Source organism: Herpailurus yagouaroundi, unplaced genomic scaffold (assembly GCF_014898765.1).
Source record: "Herpailurus yagouaroundi ecotype Mexico unplaced genomic scaffold, PumYag 28, whole genome shotgun sequence".
NCBI lineage: Eukaryota > Metazoa > Chordata > Mammalia > Carnivora > Felidae > Herpailurus > Herpailurus yagouaroundi.
The window spans coordinates 136,852,492-136,871,358 of record NW_024412376.1 but is presented as its reverse complement, the minus strand read 5'-3'; the positions used below and the strand labels follow the sequence as shown (position 1 = coordinate 136,871,358).

At 46.4% G+C, this 18,867-nt stretch overlaps 1 protein-coding gene across 5 annotated transcripts in view; it reads left to right on the top strand.

The window, feature by feature from the left end:
• The window catches only part of TBC1D1 (TBC1 domain family member 1), a 230,000-nt gene that overhangs the window by 142,825 nt on the left and 68,308 nt on the right, over positions 1-18,867 (top strand). For 3 of the 5 annotated variants that reach the window (XM_040485972.1, XM_040485939.1, XM_040485980.1), the window contains 2 exons: positions 330-449; positions 1,395-1,534. In XM_040485972.1, coding sequence (XP_040341906.1) covers positions 330-449; positions 1,395-1,534 — 260 coding nt within the window. The remainder of the gene's footprint in view (positions 1-329; positions 450-1,394; positions 1,535-18,867) is intronic. The other 2 variants (XM_040485961.1, XM_040485950.1) reach the window with 1 other exon arrangement.

The window sequence follows — 18,867 nt, the reverse complement described above, 5'->3', positions numbered from 1 at the left end:
CTTAACATGAGATGCTCTTAGTGCATTTTTAGAGTGCACAGCCCAGCATTGCTAACCACAGGCACTGTGTCGTACAGCAGGTCTCTAGAGCTTATCCACGCGCATGGCTGAATGGACTGATGTTCTCAAAGTCACTCGTAGATTCCACTCATTTAAATAGAATTTTATTGACGGAATACAAAAGTTAAATCTCATTTGTAAACTTAAATTTCTTACCTGATTTAATTTTCTTAGCGTGAGAACTGAAGTGTTTATTTTGAAGCTTATATTTTATACTTTTTGTGTTTGTATCTCTTTATCCTAAACTCTCTTCGCAACCAAACTCTCAGCATCTCCTACCGTAATGCCCTGCGGAAAAAACTTCGTTCTTCTTCCTCTGTGCCAAACTTTCTAAAATTTCTGGCTCCTGTAGATGAAAATAACACCTCTGATTTTATGAGCACAAAAAGGTAGGGTTTAATTTAGATATATCAAGCCTGGGTACAAGTGTTGAACTATTGATATACAGGGATTTTTCAGCTGTTTTTTTTGACACTTAAATCATTTTAGCTAAAGGATTGTTATCTTCTTTCTTATGCTTTCTTACCGAATGTCACTTGAAAAAAAGTCAACTTGTTCTCCAGTTTTGACTAGGACTAGTTTATTAATGCATTGTTTTCGGAAGGCTCAAGAAAGTCTCAACCGGTTCTCTCAGTGGTAGCAGTGTTTCTGGATGGTGAGCATATGGCTGCGGCAGATGAGTCAGGATGTCTGATCGGTGAGCTATGGTGACTGCTTAGCTGCAGGTGGAAGTCACCAGGCTCTCCACGGTATCCTGCAAAGGCGAAGAAAATCACTGACTAGACTACAAGTGTTGTGTTGATAAACATACTTTTTTTGTACTTTTAAAAATATAAACATTAAGATTGTTGTCGTTGTCAAGTAACCGTGTAATCGCTGCCTGGATTGGCTTGTGTAATTGAACTTTACTCATGTTTGTGGCCATCTGTGGAGGTACACACCTGTGCCGAGAAAACACTCCCATCCGCAGCCCAGGGGGGAAGGTGGTCCTGGTGCCAGTGCCCCTGTCAGCACTTTCTCTTTTCTCAAGTGGCACCAAGAAAGGAAATGGGAAGCTAATGATCTGTGGAGCGTATTTCTTAATGCCTTTTACAGGGGAAATGAATTAAGGGCATGTAATCTTGCTCTTTTCATGAAATGCATCCTCTGAGAAAGCAGTGCCTTCGGAGCGTTGACCCCCTGTGGGCTTGATTCAACGTCCGTGATTATCTGATTATGTCCTCTTATACGAAGATAATTTATAATGTAGTGTTTTGTTTAAGAACAAAAAGTCAAGCTAAAATACCCGATTATATCTCCCCGTCAGTCATAAAGCCATCATCTTGTGCTTTCAGGGACTTTGACTCCGAAGCTAACCACCTAGGCGATGTCCGCGGGACCCCCGTGAAGACGCGGAGACACTCCTGGCGGCAGCAGATATTCCTCCGAGTGGCGACTCCACAGAAAGCGTGCGATTCTCCCAGCAGATACGAAGGTACCGTACACCCTGGAAACAAACCGGGTGGATGCTGGTGTGCGTCACAGCAGTGCGTTCGGTGAAAGGAGAGCTGAAGTGAGATTTCAAGTCAGAATTCGGAGTTTAAAGCTGCCTCGCTAAGAAGCTCAAATGACAAGGCCTGCTGCTGTTTGCAGGGGATCCTCAGGTTCCAGGGAAGTCTGTGAGCGGACCCGGCAGCTTGCGGCACCTTGTGTGGAAAAGGGCGCCTCTGCTGAGCTGCGCCGACCGCTCACCCGGGGCACGTGGGGATGTGGAGGGTCTCGGCCCTGTTTTCAGAAGACTCAAGAAAGTCTCAACCGGTTCTCTCAGTGGTAGCAGTGTTTCTGGATGGTGAGCATATGGCTGTGGCAGATGGGTCAGGATGTCTGATCTGTGAGCTGTGGTGACTGCTTAGCTGCAGGTGGAAGTCCTTGATGCCCCACTTGCCTCCTTCCCTTGCTCCCGCGTTCCCTGGCTGCAGTCCGAGTGTCGTTTTAGCACAGCCTGGCTGCAGGGGTGCTCCCCGACCCGGCGCTCCGGTTCCCCTCAGAACCTCCGTGCCTCTTCCGTTGCTGCCCCTCGGTCTGGAGTCGGGGGAAGACCGTCTTGTGCCCTCCCATTCCGCCTGTGTCTCCCAGGCAGAGTGTGCTGGGACTGTCTCTGGGCCTTCCTATGTTGAGTTACAATGTAAAAAACAAGTTTAAATCCAGTTCTAAACTTAAAGCTTTTTCTCGACCCAGATTTTTCAACAGCAGGTATTTCTTTTCTGTAATGTTCTTTAATCAGAAAGCTTTTGTTTTCTTTAGAAAAGCAAAGCAAAACAGTAGACTTTCAAAGATTACTTGAGTTTCTCAGACCACGTGTAGCACAGATTCATTCTTGTCCCTTGATGCACTTCTGTGCATCTGTTAAGAAGCAGCACAGGCTGCCCTGAGAGTTTCCAGAGTACTTTCCACACTGCTGCCCTGGGGGAGGACCCCTGCCCACTCCTCATGCCCCTTGCCCTCTGCCCTCTTTCTTGCTGCTTCCCACTCTTCCTCCTTCCCCTACCCTCACCTCAGAGCTCTCCTTAATATGTAATTTAAAAAACACATTCTCTGCTAATTTTTTTTGAAGTTTATTTATTTTGAGAGAGAGAGAGAGAGAGAGAGAGAGAGTGCACATGCAAGTTAGGGAGGAGCAGAGAGAGAAGGAGAGAGAGTCCTAGGCCAGCTCTACACTCTCAGCACAGAGCCTGACACGGGGCTCGATCTCATGAACCATGAGATCAAGTACATTTAAATCAAGAGTCGGACATTTAACCAACTGAGCCACTTAGGCGCCCCTCCTTTGCCAAATTAAACAAGAGCCTGGTTTGGGCTCTGCCAGCTTTGTGATATAAATCCTATAACTTCACTTACCTTGAGTCATAAAATGGTTAGAGTGAATGTTGGCTTTTCCAGGCTCATGGGATGACAATAAATTATAAGTGCAAAAGTACTTTGGAAACCTAAAGACATACAAATGTGAAGTGATACAGTTATTTTTGTTAACTGTTATTGAGATTGGAGCACTGGTGTTAAGCTTCCTATACTGTTGTTTCCCAGCAGGAGCAAGATTAAAGGAACGCTGGAAAGACTGGCCTTGTAAATGCAGTGAGATTTTTTTAAGTCATTAAGTGGAGTTATTTCAGTGTGTATCGGTTTAGAAGGTTGAAAGGGCTCATTTTCATTTTTGTAGATTGTCTGGTAAAGTCCAACAGCCAGATGGTGTGACCTAGTTCCCTCTATACGTTTCTGAGCCAAAGGGGTCTGCTGGGCTGGTAGCTGTGGAAAACACCAGGCTTGTAAAGTGCGCAGCCTAGGGGGCTGTCCTCCTCGTGGGCGCTTTGACCGCTGAGGAAATGCACTGAGCTCTGCAGGCCCCGCCCCGGGACTGCTTGCTCTCTGCCTGTGTGAGGAAGTGTGGCGAGTTCCCAGGTGGACACTGGTGTCTCCCAGTCGGGGTCTGAGGAACTGGAGTCAGAAGGTTAGTCAGTGCTGGCAAATGTTTGCTTCTCTGGGGGGACCCCAAGGTCAAATGGGAGAGTGGAATGAGCCATGGGCAGCACAGGAGAACATGGGCCTTGTGTGGCCCAGCAGGTAGAAGCACCAGCCTCGCCGTGGGTGTCCAGCTTCTCTTTTTGGAAGCTTCGGTTTTTAATTGGTTAAGCCTGGAGATACTGTACGAAACGGATGTTTCACCCCAAACTGCATTCTTGTTTGTGGCATTTGCAGTTGACAGGGTTCCTTGATGAATTCTGGACTAGCCAACACTGTTGGGCAAAAGTTTGTAGTGAATGGATGGGACGATGGATTGTTCTGCCAGAGGCTGGAGTGCTGAGCGGATCCCCCCAGTACCCCGAAGCCTGGGCAGCATGGTCTTCCAGGACCTGAGTACAGGGCTGATGCTCTCAGATGGTATTTTTCATCACCCCCACTGGACACAGTGCTCAGGAGTACCTGAAAGTCCACCTGGCAGGCCGCTGAGGGTCGCTCGCAAATTGCTGGAGAGCGGAGACCTCCCCTGTCAGCATGGGAGGGCCTGGGGTGGCCGTGAAGGTGCATTTAGGGAAGGAATTTAGAGCTCATTGAAGGACATCTTCCGAGGGCTGGAGCAAAGTGGCCTCACTTAAATCCCAGCTTTTCCCCTTAAGAGCTGTGAACTGGAAGCTGTTGAAACTTCTCCCCTGTGATACAGGATTAATTATGCCTGTTACCACACTGACTGATGTGAGGGAGCATGATGTTTCTACTGACAGTTTTTTAAAATGCGTGTTTATTCTGAGAGAGAGCCAGAGTGCATGAGTATGAGTAGGGGAGGGGTAGAGAGGGAGAGAGAGAATCCCAAGCAGGCTTCATGCTGTCAGTGCAGAGCCCTACGCAGGGCTCAGTCTCACGAACCGTGAGATCATGACCTGAGCTGAGATCAAGAGTTGGATGCTTAACTGACTGAGCCACCCAGGTGCTTTCAGAATTGGTAGATTAGAAACAAAATCAGTGAAGTGAAGGTTTCCAGTGTAAAGTTCCCTCCTGTGATGTGGAAGGTCCCTCTGGTACTCTGGGCCCCCTGCTTCTCCTGCCTCAGCCCCTCCACATGGGGGCGCCGTGGGGCCTTCCTGCTGCGTGGAGCCCCTGGGGGAGCTGCCTTGCCGAATGGCAGGGGTTTGGATTTCTCTTAACTGCCAGTGTGAGCGGGATGGCCTTGCCTCACTCTTCCCCTGCCTCAATGGAGAGACCCACCCACCACTGAGCTCTCCTCCCCCCAGGTCCTCGCAGCGCCCTGTGAGGGGTTGGGGAGGGCGGGGAAGAAGGGTCAGGGACTGGAGGGAGACCCAGGAGGGGGCGCTGAGCTGTGATTTGTGGCTGAAACAACAGAACAGCAGTAACACCAGCAGTGGGATTTCGAGGTTTCAAAATAGCGCCCCAGTATCGTAGTGGCTGTGCCTCACGGGGATTGTGGAGACAGGCCTGTGGTGATGTATTTAATGTATTGAAATGTGCAACAGTAATGGGTTTAAAACTCTTGGTGCTGGGTGGCTGGGAGCGTAGTAAGGCCATGGGAGCCTGCCCTGTTTTAGAACAGTTCTGAATTTTCAGATGAACTTCTTGGATTGAGCCACATCCTGCTCCCTGTCCTTCCATCCCTGGTCTCTGCGGCCACACGGAACATACTTGTACTTCCTGTTCTTCAGATGGTAGGGGGTCATGGAGACCACCGCTTCCTCTACAGCTCTTCCCCAGCCTAACTGCCCTCATTCCTTGGTGCTCATACGGGTGACTGCTGAGTGCCGTCCAGCCCAAGTCCTGTCCTCTGAGCACACACTGCCCCTGCTGCGGGGCCCTGCACCCCCTGGGGGCTCCTGCTGGCTCGGCCAGGCCCTCCCCTGCGCCTCCTCCTTCCTTTGAGTGGCCATTCAGTGTTTTCTTAATGTGGCCTCCCCTACAGAATCTGTTTCTGCTTTAAGTAATTGACTCACATTCCTGGCTCTTACTAGATCTTGTCCTTTGGGGCATTAGCTGTTATTTAAAAATTGGGCTGATTTCTCTCGGTGCACTCGAAAGAGGTTTTTTTAAAAAGCTGTTTCCCAAGCACCTTGTACCTGTGAAGTGCTAGAGCACTGGTTTTGGCCAGTCCTTTTAGAAATTTTTTCTTCAATTCTTTTTTTTTTTTTTTTTTTTTTTTAACGTTTTATTTATTTTTTGAGAGAGAGAGAGAGTGCGTGTGCTCAAGTGGAGGAGGGACAGAGGATCTTAAGCGGGCTCTGTGCTGCTAGGCTGGCGATGGAGCCACTCAGGTCCTCCTTTTGGGATGGTTCTGAAGCTTGATTCTCGTGATGAGTACGTTGTCCAGAGCAATGTGAAGTTGGCAGGCCATGCCCTCTGGGCTTTTAAGTACTGAACACAGCAGAGCCCTGCATACACGCTGCTCCTGCCCTGCCTGCCCAGTCCATACTCATCACTGAGTCTTCCCCAGCTATGGAGCGACTGTCCATTTTCCGCCCTCTCCTGCAGGAAGGGTCCTGAGAGGCCCCCATGCAATGCCAGGTGAGCGCCACGATACATTGGCCACCTGGTTGCTCTGATGGAGGCTTCGGCGGGGGCCCCTCATTCTTGCCACCCATGCCCCACCTGAGGACTTTGCATAGCTGTTCCCTCGGTCTGGAATGCTCTTCCCCGATATTCTCATGATTCACTCCCTCCTCTGCTTCAGATCGTTGCTTAACATTAGCTTTTCAACAAGACCTCTCCTGGCCACTCTGTTTCACACTGCACCTTCCCCTCCTACCACCAGACATTCCTGACCTCCTTATCCTGACTTTCCCGGAGCACTTACCTCCTTGTAGAGTGCTTTGGCAGTCACTTATTCATGATTTCTATCATTGGTTTCTCTAGCCCTTGTGGGTTTGATGACTTTTAAAGGAAGGCAAGTAAATTGCTCAGATTTTTACAAACTTAGTACTTGTTCATTAGTGATTCCTTACCAGCCTCTCCCTTCCTCCTCTATAGGAACTTGTCCTTTATGTTCTTTTTTTAGAATTAAATACTATATGAATTTTTGGGTTGTATTGTAGGTACTTTATATGAAAGAGGAAGGAGAGAGAGAATAAAAGCATTTAGGACTCTGAATTGGTATAATAATAATCACTTATGCCGTCATCAATGGCAAGTGCTTTATATGAATTATTTCATTCCCAGTCAACCTTATGAAGGTTGGCATTTTTATTACACCTGTTTCACAGATGAGGGAGCAGATGCTTGGAGTGGCTTAAATCACTTTCCCCAAACCGCAGAGCTAGTGGGAGACACAGGCAGGACTAGAGCACGTGGGTCTATGCCCCAAAGCTCATGCTGTGAACTGCACACAAGCCTGGCTGCGGTTGGGGATGCACAGCATCACTCCTGGGTATGCCCCCTCTTCGGGAGTGAGCTCCCCTGCAGGCACCTGCCCTGGACATCTATTCTGTCTCTCCACGGGTCTCCCTGTCTGTCCACGAGGCACCCACATGTTTCTGAGTCTTTTAATGTATGGACTCGCCTTTGGTCAGCCGTCTCTTCTTCCATGTCCATATTGGGTCTGGAGTATACAGGGGACGGAGAGAGATTTCTCAGTATATATCTGTGAATTTTCTTCTCCCAGATAAGGCATCTTCATCCTCTGCCACTGCCTGCTCCCTATCTTTGGGGTACAGCGATGCCACCACTTTCTGCTTGGACCCCTTGTAGCTCTCTGTGTGTTCCCTTGCAGCTGGGACTCCTCCAGATCCTCAGACACCTGACAGCCCCAAGGTTGCTGCTTTGGATAGACTGTCCCTGCAGACTGTGTGTTGCTAGAGGTGGCTTGTGGCCTCTGTTCCTGCCTTTCCCTGGGGGCTGGACCCGTGGGCAGCCCGGCTGTCGGCAGCAGGTGGCCACTGTGAGCTCATTCCCTGACTTGGGCATGGCGAACATAAAAATGTGTTTGCAGGGAGCCCTGAATGGTGCCTTTTAAAATGTTTCAGATGCTCAGAGTGACCGCCTATGACTATTTTGTGTTTATATTCTGGCAGTGCAAACTTAAATGGACAGGAAACCTTTTTAGCCTTTTTTTCGAGCTGAAAAAGTGAGGCAGATATTTGTACCGTCCTGCCCATTTCATCCCACTTACAAAATACTAATAAAGCACCAGTGACTTACAAACCATTTGCATAGTGTTAAGGATACAAGGGAAGGAGAAATAGAATTTCCTGTAACTTTGGGGTTCTCATTTTTTAATACATGGGCTAAAACCTGGAGAAGATGGGTGTTAGTGAGGAATGTGGCTCTAACTAACTATAGTGCTAAAAGAGAGGAAACTACAAAGGCAGTGTGGACAGAGATGGAGACAGAACTGGACAAATGCTGCCTCCAAAAATATCAGCCTGCCATTTAGTCAGGGTGTTTCACTGTCTATATACAAAATATCTGTGAAATAATTAGGTTGCAAGAATCTGAATTTTGTTTTGGAGACCCATCTGGAGTAGGTAGGCAATTTCTATTTAGAAATTTACCCACCCATGTCTAGGAGGCCCAGCACAAATGTTCCCAAATCCCAGACTTTTATTTTTGTAATTCTTGTAGGAGTCCCTGCCTGACTTTAGCAAAGTCTAGGAGGGATGGTTTCCATTCTGAACTTCAGAGAGGCAGGTCAGGTGTATGAATGCATTGAAGGGAAACCATAAGTGGGGGAACCACCAATTCGTACTTGAAGACTTGGCAAGGCAAATGTTTTTGTAATGAAACAAACACAGGTACGTCATAAAATAGAATACAGAAAGCTGCCTGGTTGCTTAAATTTAATGCAAAATTCTTCAGTGATGCTTTAAGTTTGTGGTGACCACTTATGGCTACTGCCCCAGAAACCCCAGGAAAGCACGTGCTCTCTCCTCCGTGTTCTGAGTTCTTTGGTTGAGGAGTTGGTGAGATGCTGAGCTTAAAAAAGGTCCCCACTTGGTAGACTATAAACTCCACAGATGTGGTATCACGGGGATGCTGTCAAATCTGCCACAGGGCAAAGCTGCTGAGGGTTGCGAGTGTTTCGGGCTGAATTTGTCGGGCACGGCTGAGCGCAGACATAATTGTTCTGAGGGGGTGGTGGTGCTGAGGTCTGGATGGCAGCCTTCTTATTTTTAGAGCCTTCCCACGGGTGATCCCACCACAGGCCTGAACTGAAGATAAAGCGGGGGAGCTGCTCTCATCCCCGCAAAGTCATGAATGAACCTATATATTGAATGGCTTCCTCTGGACATGGTCTCGAATGTTCATGTGCTTAGGATCCTCTGAGGTGTTTGTACAGAGACAGGTTCTGGTCCTGGAGGTCCATATGGATCCAGAGGGTCTCCCTTCCTAACAGGCTCCCCAGTGATGCTGATGGTGCTGGTCCACTCTGGGTAGCAAGGGCTTAGAACGAGCAACCATGGGAAATCCAGCCCAAACCTTCTAGACCTAGAATGGGGGCTCCCGTGCCTCTTCCTGCTATTGTGCGTCACTGACGCTGCCCTAAGGAGTCACCCACGAGTCTCAGACCTCCAGGAAATCTGGGTCACCAGTGACATTTTTTGAGGAGGTTTGTGTTGCCTGGAGAAGAAACGAGTTTGTGTGGGAAAAATGCAGTGGTAAACATGTGCTAAAAGGGGTAAGACAAATTTGATATGTGCCAAATGAAACCAAGCATATGGCTCTCTGCCTCTTTCCTGCCACCTCAGTTTCCAGGGATGCTTTGTGTCTTGGGTGGCCCCCAGGGCACAGAGACCATGCAGGTGTTTTCTTAGCAGTGGGCTCTGACCTAATTGTCAGGCCTGCAAAAAATACAGAAAGTCAACTTCCGACCAGGTACTTGGTAGTAGAAACACTGCATGGTTTTGCCTCATTGTGTATCATACAAGAGATAATTTTTTCGTGTTAAATATTTTTTTAGGTAACTCTCGACTCTGGAAAGAGGAAAAATCGTCTGAATTACCTCTGTGTGCAAAGGAACAATTTTGGTGTTAGTCTGATACCTTTCATTGAAGCTTTTCAGATTACATTGTGTGTTGACAGACTTGACCACCAGTAGAAGCCATCAGGCTTTGCATGCCTTTGTTTAAAAGAGAAAATAGGAAAACCCATCTAATCTAGATAAGATTTATTGATTGGAAACCCATAAACAGTCCAGTGAAACTACTGTTCAAAGAGTTTTGTGTTTGACTGTAGCTGTGTCTAGTTGATGATAAGCTTAAGTCTGTTGGGTTAGATGTAAACAGTAATGGCAAGACTAAGGAATATAATCTAAATCTTTATAATGATTACTTTATGTCATGAAAATATAGAAACTATTGTATAACTATGATTTATTTGTGTTGTATATTGCCAAATTTTCAAGAATGTATATACCATTAGTAAATTTTAATGGATCGTGTAAGTGGAACGACTACAGGTAAAACTTTACTGAAGATATGAGCATCATAGTGACATCTGTATGACCTTTTGTTACGATCCCTGGTTCTTAGCTTTCACTGTGTGCACCAAAGTCACTTGGGGAGATTTTAAAATATGGGTTGCACCTGCCCCTCTGCATTCTGCCTCACCTCACGAGTCAGTTGCGTATGGAGCCTGGACATGAATTCTTAAAAACAGAAAAACAAAACAAAACAAAAACCCCAAAACTCCCCACAAAGGATTTTGATTGCTGTCCCAGTTATTACTGGTCTAGACTTCAGAGGGTGACTTGAGGTGCTGTCACCACTTGGTGGCAGTGTTGTTCCCTGTGTCTTTATGGTCCTACATTCTTTCCAAGCTCAAAAATCCCTTTTCTTCCCTGTGATTTTGTTTTTGGTCTTGTTTTTGTTACAGTACGTATCTTCCTTGCTCATTTACAGCTTATTTGAATGGAGAGCCACCTTCTGAAATTGAGATGTTTTTCTTTTTCTACAGAGTTTTAGGGCGTGGGTAAAATAAGAAAGAAAAAAAATAGTATCTGATTTCCAGAGTCTCATGGTTCTTTAAAATAGTTACTAATTTACTCTCCATATAACTTTGCTTTTGTGTAGTGAATAAAGACCAGGTTCAAGATAAAATATTGTAAGCCAGAAATCTGATTGTTCATGGATTCCTGTAGTTTGAAGCTACTAGAATTTTTCCCCTTTATTGTGCTTCTTGGCACGTCATTACTGACGTTGGGAAGCCATAGTGAATGGCAAGATTTTGCCTTAGTTTGCTGTTTTTGTGCATGATAACAATTGCAAGTTAGCTCTGACAGAGCTTTTCCTAATTAACCATTGGTGTTTAAACAGTAGGTCCTTAACACTTGGTGCAAAGCCTAGAGCTAAGGTTGATGACACAAACATACCATCTCAGCCTCTGCTGCTTGGTAGGAAGGCTGCGGTACGCAGAGGGCCAAGGGCCTGGGCACTGGAGGCCCTGGGGTCTGAAGGCCTGGCTCTGAGTCCCTGCTTCCAGCACCCTAGCTGGCAGAGATTTCCCCCTCAGGGCTAATCTTACTCCAGAGCCTGTGCCTGTGTGCCTGCAGGATTGAAGTCCAAAGTGGAAGATCTTGATTTGTCACCTTTCAGTCTTCATCTGTAGGTGTTAGGGAGCCATTGAAGTTTATAGAGCAAGGGAATGGTAAGAAGTTTGAAAATACTTCCAGGGGAGTAAAATGTGTAGACCTATCTGAACATGAAACAGCCTCGAAATCAGGGCAGGACTAGGGTGAGGCAAGCAGGTGAGCTGCGTGCAAAATTCAAGGAGGCACTCACTGTCACGGTCCCGCAGGTACAGGCCCTGCACCTACACAGTCCTAAGAATGAGCATCTCCTTGAATCTTGCACCTGAGGTGCCTGCCTCCCTCATAATCCTCTTGGCCCTTCTCACGGTTATGCGGTTTACCCTACGGCCTGTTCGTGTGACCTGGACAGCTCTCCCAGGCAGGTTAGCTTAGCCCTGAGGACGCATTTGGCAGGAAGGGTTTGCTTTGTCTAAAAAACAGCTTTATTGCACTATAATTCATATGCTGTACAATTCACCCATTTAAAGTGTACAATTCATCGTTTTTATCCCTACACTCATGGAGTTGTACAACCATTAGCACCATCTAATTTTAAAACGTTTTAGTCCGCCCAGAAGGAAGCCCATGGCTGCCACTTCCATGCGTCCCACGCCTCCTTCAAACCTGAGACAACTGCTCATCTGTTTTCTGTGTCTCTAGACTGCCTGTTGGGAACATGTCATAGATGTGGAATCACATGCTCCGTTGTCCTTTGTGGCTTTCTTCATTTAGCGTGTCCTCAAGGTTCATCGTGTTGTAGTACATATTAGTGCTTTGTTCCTTTTCATGGTCCATTAATATTCCCTTGTATGGATGCGCCACATTTTGTTTGTCTGCTTACCAGCTGGGGGGGTGTTTGGGTTCTTCCCACCTGTTGGCTGTTAGCAACAGTGCTGCTGTGAACATTCAGGGATGTGTTTTTGTGTGGATGCATGGTAAGGGTTTTTATGGATGAGCTGGTGTGAACCCGTCCTTCTCTGGGAGGGGTTTTGAGTTATCACCTGTGATTCTGACCATTAGGATTGTTAGGCCAGTGGGGGCCAGTGGGATTTGATGCCCCAGGAGCAGGCTTCTCTCCTGGCTGGCCTTGTTAACCTTTCTTCTGCTTCAGCCTGAGTGAGAGGGTGCGGGGGACTCTGGTGTTGCCCCCAGCAGCACCTGGAAAGGTGAGAGATCAGGGGAGCCTCTATCACAGGAGCCATCAGAGGGCCACAGGTTAGTGATATTGACCCAAGACTACATTTCCTTTAGCTGTTCTCAAAATGAACGTGCTCAAGACCCCCTTGGAGGACTCAACACACATTACTGTTGCTCAGGTCTAACGCTTCTGGTTCCGGAGATGTAGTTCTTGGGGGAGCCTGAGAATTTGCGTTTTTTACGGGTTCCCAGGTGATGCCGATGCTGTGGGTTTAGTGACCACACTTTGAAGCCCTCCGAATCTCACAGTGTAGTGGTTGATAGGCAAGGGTTCATCCTATTCTGATTTAAACTCCAACCAAAAAAGCCCTCAGTGGTTCTTAGTAAAATGAAGAGAAGATTGAGAATTAGAAATGTGTTCAATGGCAGATTATGAAACAACCAACAGATCTTTTTTTTTTTTTTTGCTATAAAGGTAATCAAATATTAATACTAGCCATTATAATTCTCCTTATCGTGTATTAAACACGTGGTGTTTGCGTTCTTACGCAGCTGGGTGGTAATTCTCACAGTGACTGTGCTGTAGGTGGCACTGCCCGCTACCTGGGAGGTGAGGCTGGAAATGCTGGGCAATATGGCCACAGCACCCACGGCACTTGGTTCACACAGCTACGAAGCAAGCCGTGTCGGTTGTAAATCCAGGCTCTTAAACTCAGTGATGAACCGTTGCGTTTTAGGAATATTTGCTTAAATCTGTGTGTGTGATAGGTGAAAGCAATTCTTAGTCTGGAAGGACTCTAAAATTCACCGTTAGCCCCTAATAAAGCACCCAGTTTAGGCATTATTGTATCATATTTTTCAAAAACAGAATTAGAATCTTCCTGGTTGAATAGTTTCTGTTAATCTCACTTATTTGAATGAAGGGACGTGATCTCCTAGAGGTGGCAAAGCCGTACATCCCCACTGGACATGAGCTGGCTGCTCCACAATTACAGCTGTTGATGCACTTGGTGAGTTCTTGATTTTGTAAAATCTGGAAATAAAGCCAAAGGACGCATTAAAATACTTTCTAAATGGATTTTTTTCCTCAAGTAAATTTGTTTTATGACTTTCGTATGAATGAAAATGTTTGCGGAATGGATACTGACAAGATTTTAAACCTCACTTATTGATCTAGAAATGCTACATTATGGTCTTCTATAATTCTGAAAATAATTTAAAGTACTAAACTGCATTTTGTACTTGAGAGAGCATAGGTTTTTCACAGGAAGTTGAAGTATTATGGTTCATTTCCTGACCAGGTGTGTTAGCTTGAGAACTTTCGACTAAGGACAGTTCTGGTGGTGAGAGATTGTAGTCTTACCTCAATGGGTTCGGGTTTTAGATTTTTTTTTTTTTTTTTTTTTTTTTTTTGCAGCGTCACCTTTCCCCAAACAGTTACTGAGGGGAAGTTTTTCTTTTTCTTCCTGGCCCTGGCCTTGTGCTGGGGAGCTGGGGCTGGGGCGGGTCATGGAGGCAGTTGACTTGTTCAGCCTTGCAAGGCTTCAGACTGAGGAACTTAGGGGTTGGAGGTGGGAGTACCTGCCTTAACAAAGTGGTCTTTCTTCCTATTACTGTTTGCAAGATGTGCTCATCATTCTCCCCTAGAGAAATCTGTACGTATTGCATTCTGGAACTTTTCTTCCACTATTCCCAACACTGCAGTGTGTCATATCAGGTGTAGGTCCCAGTGTAGAACCGGGTGCGTACAGTTAGACCAGAGGTTTTACTGGCTCGTAGTAAAGTCACTGGGCTGCCATTCATTTGTTGGGGGTTCCTCCTCATCTCCTACTGCCCGATTTCTCTGCCCTGCCAGTTGCACATTTTTTTTAGCTCCTCACTTCTCGGTGCCATTTATTGTCATTTAGGGACTGTCTGACCGAATGTATTAGAAATCTTGCTACTCTGGCATAACTGAGGAGGGACTGATTTTTTTCACACACACATACACACAAAAGCAGTATGGGTAATGTTAGAACAAGGCTAGTTCACTGGCTCCATCTTACCAGTGATCTGGGATCCTTCCTGTTTCATCCTCCTGCATGGCTCATGGTCACAGGATGGCTGCCCCACCTTCAGCTTCCCCTGTGTTTCCAAGCTGAGTGAAGAGGGAACCAACAAGGAGGAAAAAGGTGATCCCTCTATATCAAGAGAGCAAGGCTGTTGCAGAAATCCCAAGTAGAGCCCCACTTGGTCTCATTATATGAACTGTGTCAGGGGCCACTCATCACCACAAGGGAGGCTGGGAGACGTTGAATTATGCCTGAGCATGTTGCTACCTTATGCAATATCCCCTGTTGTAAGGACGAAGGGGAGAATGGGTATGGGGTGGGGAGCCAGGGCGACTGTGGCACTGCCCGTGCACAGTGCTTCACTGCTCACTCATGTGCTGTGCTTCTTGCAGCCATGATTTCTCATGGATGGTGTCCTTCGCCCAGAATGCTCCTCTCACTCTCTTGTCCCCTCTGCACCCAACATACTGCACATCAGCACTGATAGACTCTCCTACTCCTTCCAGGCCACTTCAGTGTCCCTGTCTCTTCCTCTTTCTCTCGGACATAATCAGCCTCTCCTTCCCTGATGCTTGCTTGTCCCTGCTGGAGAGCTACTTTGTGTTCGGGTTATCTATCTGGACCTCTAGATCTGTGCTGGTAATTGCCACTAGCCACATAAAGCTGGTTAACCTTAAGTGTTGACTAATTGCCCTTAATTTTTAATTTTTTTTTTCAACGTTTATTTATTTTCGGGACAGAGAGAGACAGAGCATGAACGGGGGAGGGGCAGAGAGAGAGGGAGACACAGAATCGGAAACAGGCTCCAGGCTCTGAGCCATCAGCCCAGAGCCTGACGCGGGGCTCGAACTCCCGGACCGCGAGATCGTGACCTGGCTGAAGTCGGACGCTTAACCGACTGCGCCACCCAGGCGCCCCGACTAATTGCCCTTAAATACGGTACAAAATTGAGTTCCTCACTCTAGCCCCACTTCAAGTGCTCTAGAGCCACATGTGGCCAGTGGCTGGCTTTAGGACATTTCCCTCCGTCAAATTCTCTTGCCTGCACTTGACTGCTCTAGATGATGAGCTCTTTGAGGGCTCATTTTGCCCTGACTCCATCGCTCAGAACCGCAAGTGCAGCATTGAGGTTGGTGCTTGTGTTGTGTCGTCTTCTAACTGAAATTGTAAACTTTGGGCAGGGGTTATAGACATTCCACAACCAACATGGCTTCTAAAAATATTGTTACTGGATACGTAAGAGGTATTGAGACCACTGCTTTTAAGGAATCATAAAAGCACATGCGGACTTTGAAAGTCACGTTTCAAATTTCTCATTTAGAGATGAAGAAACGGAGACTCAGAGAAGGAAAGGGACCTCCGTAAGGTCATATAGGCAGTCGGTGGTAAGAGGACTCGACTCTTGGTTGTCATAGCTGCATTTGCTTCTGCGTCCGTGAAACCAGCCCTGATTATCACCAACCTGCTCTCCCTAATTATGTTCTATTCTTGCCGATCCACCAGCTTCTAGTTTCTTGAGAGAGGAAGTTGTTTGCAGCGCTCAGCTGTCCTCAGATGCCCACTGCGTATAGGCGGCGCTCAGGGAATGCTCAGGAAACAGATGAGCCTTAGTCAGTCAATGATGGTTTTGTTGCAAGAAACAGAAAATGAGTCAAGCAAGCTTAATCAGAAGGAGGCTTTTAGAAATCAAAATAAGGGCAAGAGCTGGAAACTAGAAGTTGTAAGGAACCAAGGAAGTCTCTCTGGCTCCCTCTCTTTGGGGCCATGTAATTTTTCTTCTTTCGTCTGGTTTCCTCTTTATTCTACACACCAGCTTTCCCAGCTGGCTCGTCACTCTGTAGGGTCACACCAGCCTCCACGTCTGTATGACCTCTTAGCTCCAGAGGCATCCAGTCACCTAACTGCCAATCTGCTTTACCCCCAGACCTTTGGGAGCTGATTGGCCCAACTCACGGAGGCTCCTCCAAGGAGGGATGGGAGAGAGGCATGGTGCCAGCATGGCAGAGGGGACCTACTCAAGTTTGTATCCAGCCGTGAGGGAAGAGGGTGGGGCCTGCGCTGGGAGGGGAGGCATAGCCTGCAGCTACCACAAATCTGTGTATTCTTGTTAACTATGTTGTTTACCAACCAAAGGGAGAACCATGAAACCGCCTGGAGCTCACTAGCTTTTTTACAGTTGATGGCTGGCTGTCTGGAAGTAGGTGAAATTGTGTCTGGCAGGTATATTTCTTTTTTTTTTTTTTTTTTTTAATTTTTTTTCAACGTTTTTTATTTATTTTTGGGACAGAGAGAGACAGAGCATGAACGGGGGAGGGGCAGAGAGAGAGGGAGACACAGAATCGGAAGCAGGCTCCAGGCTCCGAGCCATCAGCCCAGAGCCTGACGCGGGGCTCGAACTCACGGACCGCGAGATCGTGACCTGGCTGAAGTCGGACGCTCAACCGACTGCGCCACCCAGGCGCCCCCTGGCAGGTATATTTCTTATTACTAGAAGCACTTGGAAAGAAGCTGGTGACCTTCTGTCAAAAATTCCTCTGCAGAGGGTGCCTGGGTGGCTCAGTAGGTTAAGTGTCCTTGGATTTCAGCTCAGGTCATGATCTTGTGGTCGTGAGATCAAGCCCCTCATTGGGCTCTGGGCTCCTCACTGGCAGTGCAGAGCCTGCTTCAGATTCTCTTTCTCTCTCCCTCCCCCACCCCCCTAAAAAATAAATACACATTAAAAAAAAAAGTTTAAAATATATTTAGTCTCATAGAGGGTTATAATGGAAACACATTCCTGTCACAAATCATGATAGTAACAAGTGTTCAGATTCATTGGAAATGGGCCTGGTTATAAAATCATTTCTCTCTCGTGGACTTGAACTACAGATGCTCATTTGGTGATTTTTTTTTTTTTCCCTCTCCTTTTTCTTCTATGGAATTACTAAACTTGGCATAACTAGTAATAAAATGACAGCCTTAATTTGGAGAAATCTAGCCTAAAAGTTAGAGATACAGCCCTTCTTTTTTTAATGTTTATTTATTTTTTTGAGAGAGAGAGAGAGAGAGAGAGAGCAAGAGTGAGCGAGTGAGCGGGGGAGGGGCAGAGAGAGAGGGAGACAGAATCCAAAACAGGCTCCAGGCTCTGAGCTGTCAACACAGAGCCCAGTGTGGGGCTCAAACCTACGAACTGTCAGATCGTGACCTGAGCTTAACTGACTGAGCCACCCAGGCACCTCATAACCCATCTTTGAAGGGTGTTCTTGTTGCCCTCCAGCCACTGTCATCTTTGGTGTCTCAGATGCCTTTGCCTCCTGAGGGCCACTCGCTACCTGCTCGCCGTCCCAAGAGAGTTGCACAGTTGTCTCAAAGCACTTTGATGCGTAATGATCTTTGAGATTCCAAATTTCTCTGGTTCCAGCAGAAATAAAATTGCAATACGTTATGCTTATTGTTTCAGAGAATGGTTTGAACATTAATTAAAAAATAAATGAAAGTTAAGAAAGTTAAAAGCCCGTGGAACCTTTTTCTCTGTAGCTTCAAAGATCCTACATTTTGTCTTCGTGGATTGCTCTGGCTGTACAACTAAAAACCTTTTTTCTTTGAATTGTAATTGATAGATTAGTCCAAGTCAGTATGTTCTGTTTCTAAATGAACATAGTTTGTTAAAGTTTAAACTCTGGTTGAAGTCATTCTAAGGTTCCCCACAGTATGTTTTATTGTTTCTGAAGAAGTCACATCAGTGATAATAGAAAAAGCAAACGTATCATGGTGTCTTTTTTTAAATTTAATCTTATTTTTACTTTTATTTATTTATTTTTTAATATTTTAGTTAACATACAGTGCACTGTTGGTTTTAGGAGTAGAATTCAGTGATTCATCATGTAATGTGCAACACCCAGTGCTCATCACTAGTGCCTCCTTAATCCTTAATCACCCATCTAGCCCATCCTCCTGCCCACTTCCCTCCAGCAACTCTCAGTTTGTTCTCTGTTGTTAAGAGTCTCTTGTGGTTTGTTTCCCTTTCTTCACTCCACCCCCCCTCCCAACCTGGAAATAAGGGGGGGGCGGGGGGAAGCCTGATCCCAAAAAGAAAAGGAAAGGAAAAGAACAAGATCCATTTGGTGAATATAATTCGGTGTCTGTATGCATTACAAAGTGATCACTGCCAAAAGTTTGGTTACCATCCGTCACCATACAGTTGCCCCCTTTGCCCATTTTGCCCACCCCAGCCTCCTTCCCTTCTGATAACCATCACTCTGGAAGTCTGGTTTGGTTGGTTGGTTGGTTGGTTTTAGATTCCATATGAGTGAAGTCATTGTTTCTCTTCTTCTGACTTATTTCACTTAACATAGTACCCTCAGGGTTCATCCATGTTGTCAGAAATGGCAAGATTTCATTCTTTTTTATGTCTGAGTAGTATTCCACTGTGTGCATGTACCACCTACTCCATATTCCTTCATCTATCAGTGGACACTTAGGTTGTTTCCTTTTCATGGCTATTGTAAATAATGCTACCATGAACATAGGAGCACATCTCTTTTCAAATGAGTGTTTTTGTATTCTTTAGATGAGTACCTAGAAGTGGAAGAGCTGGACCGT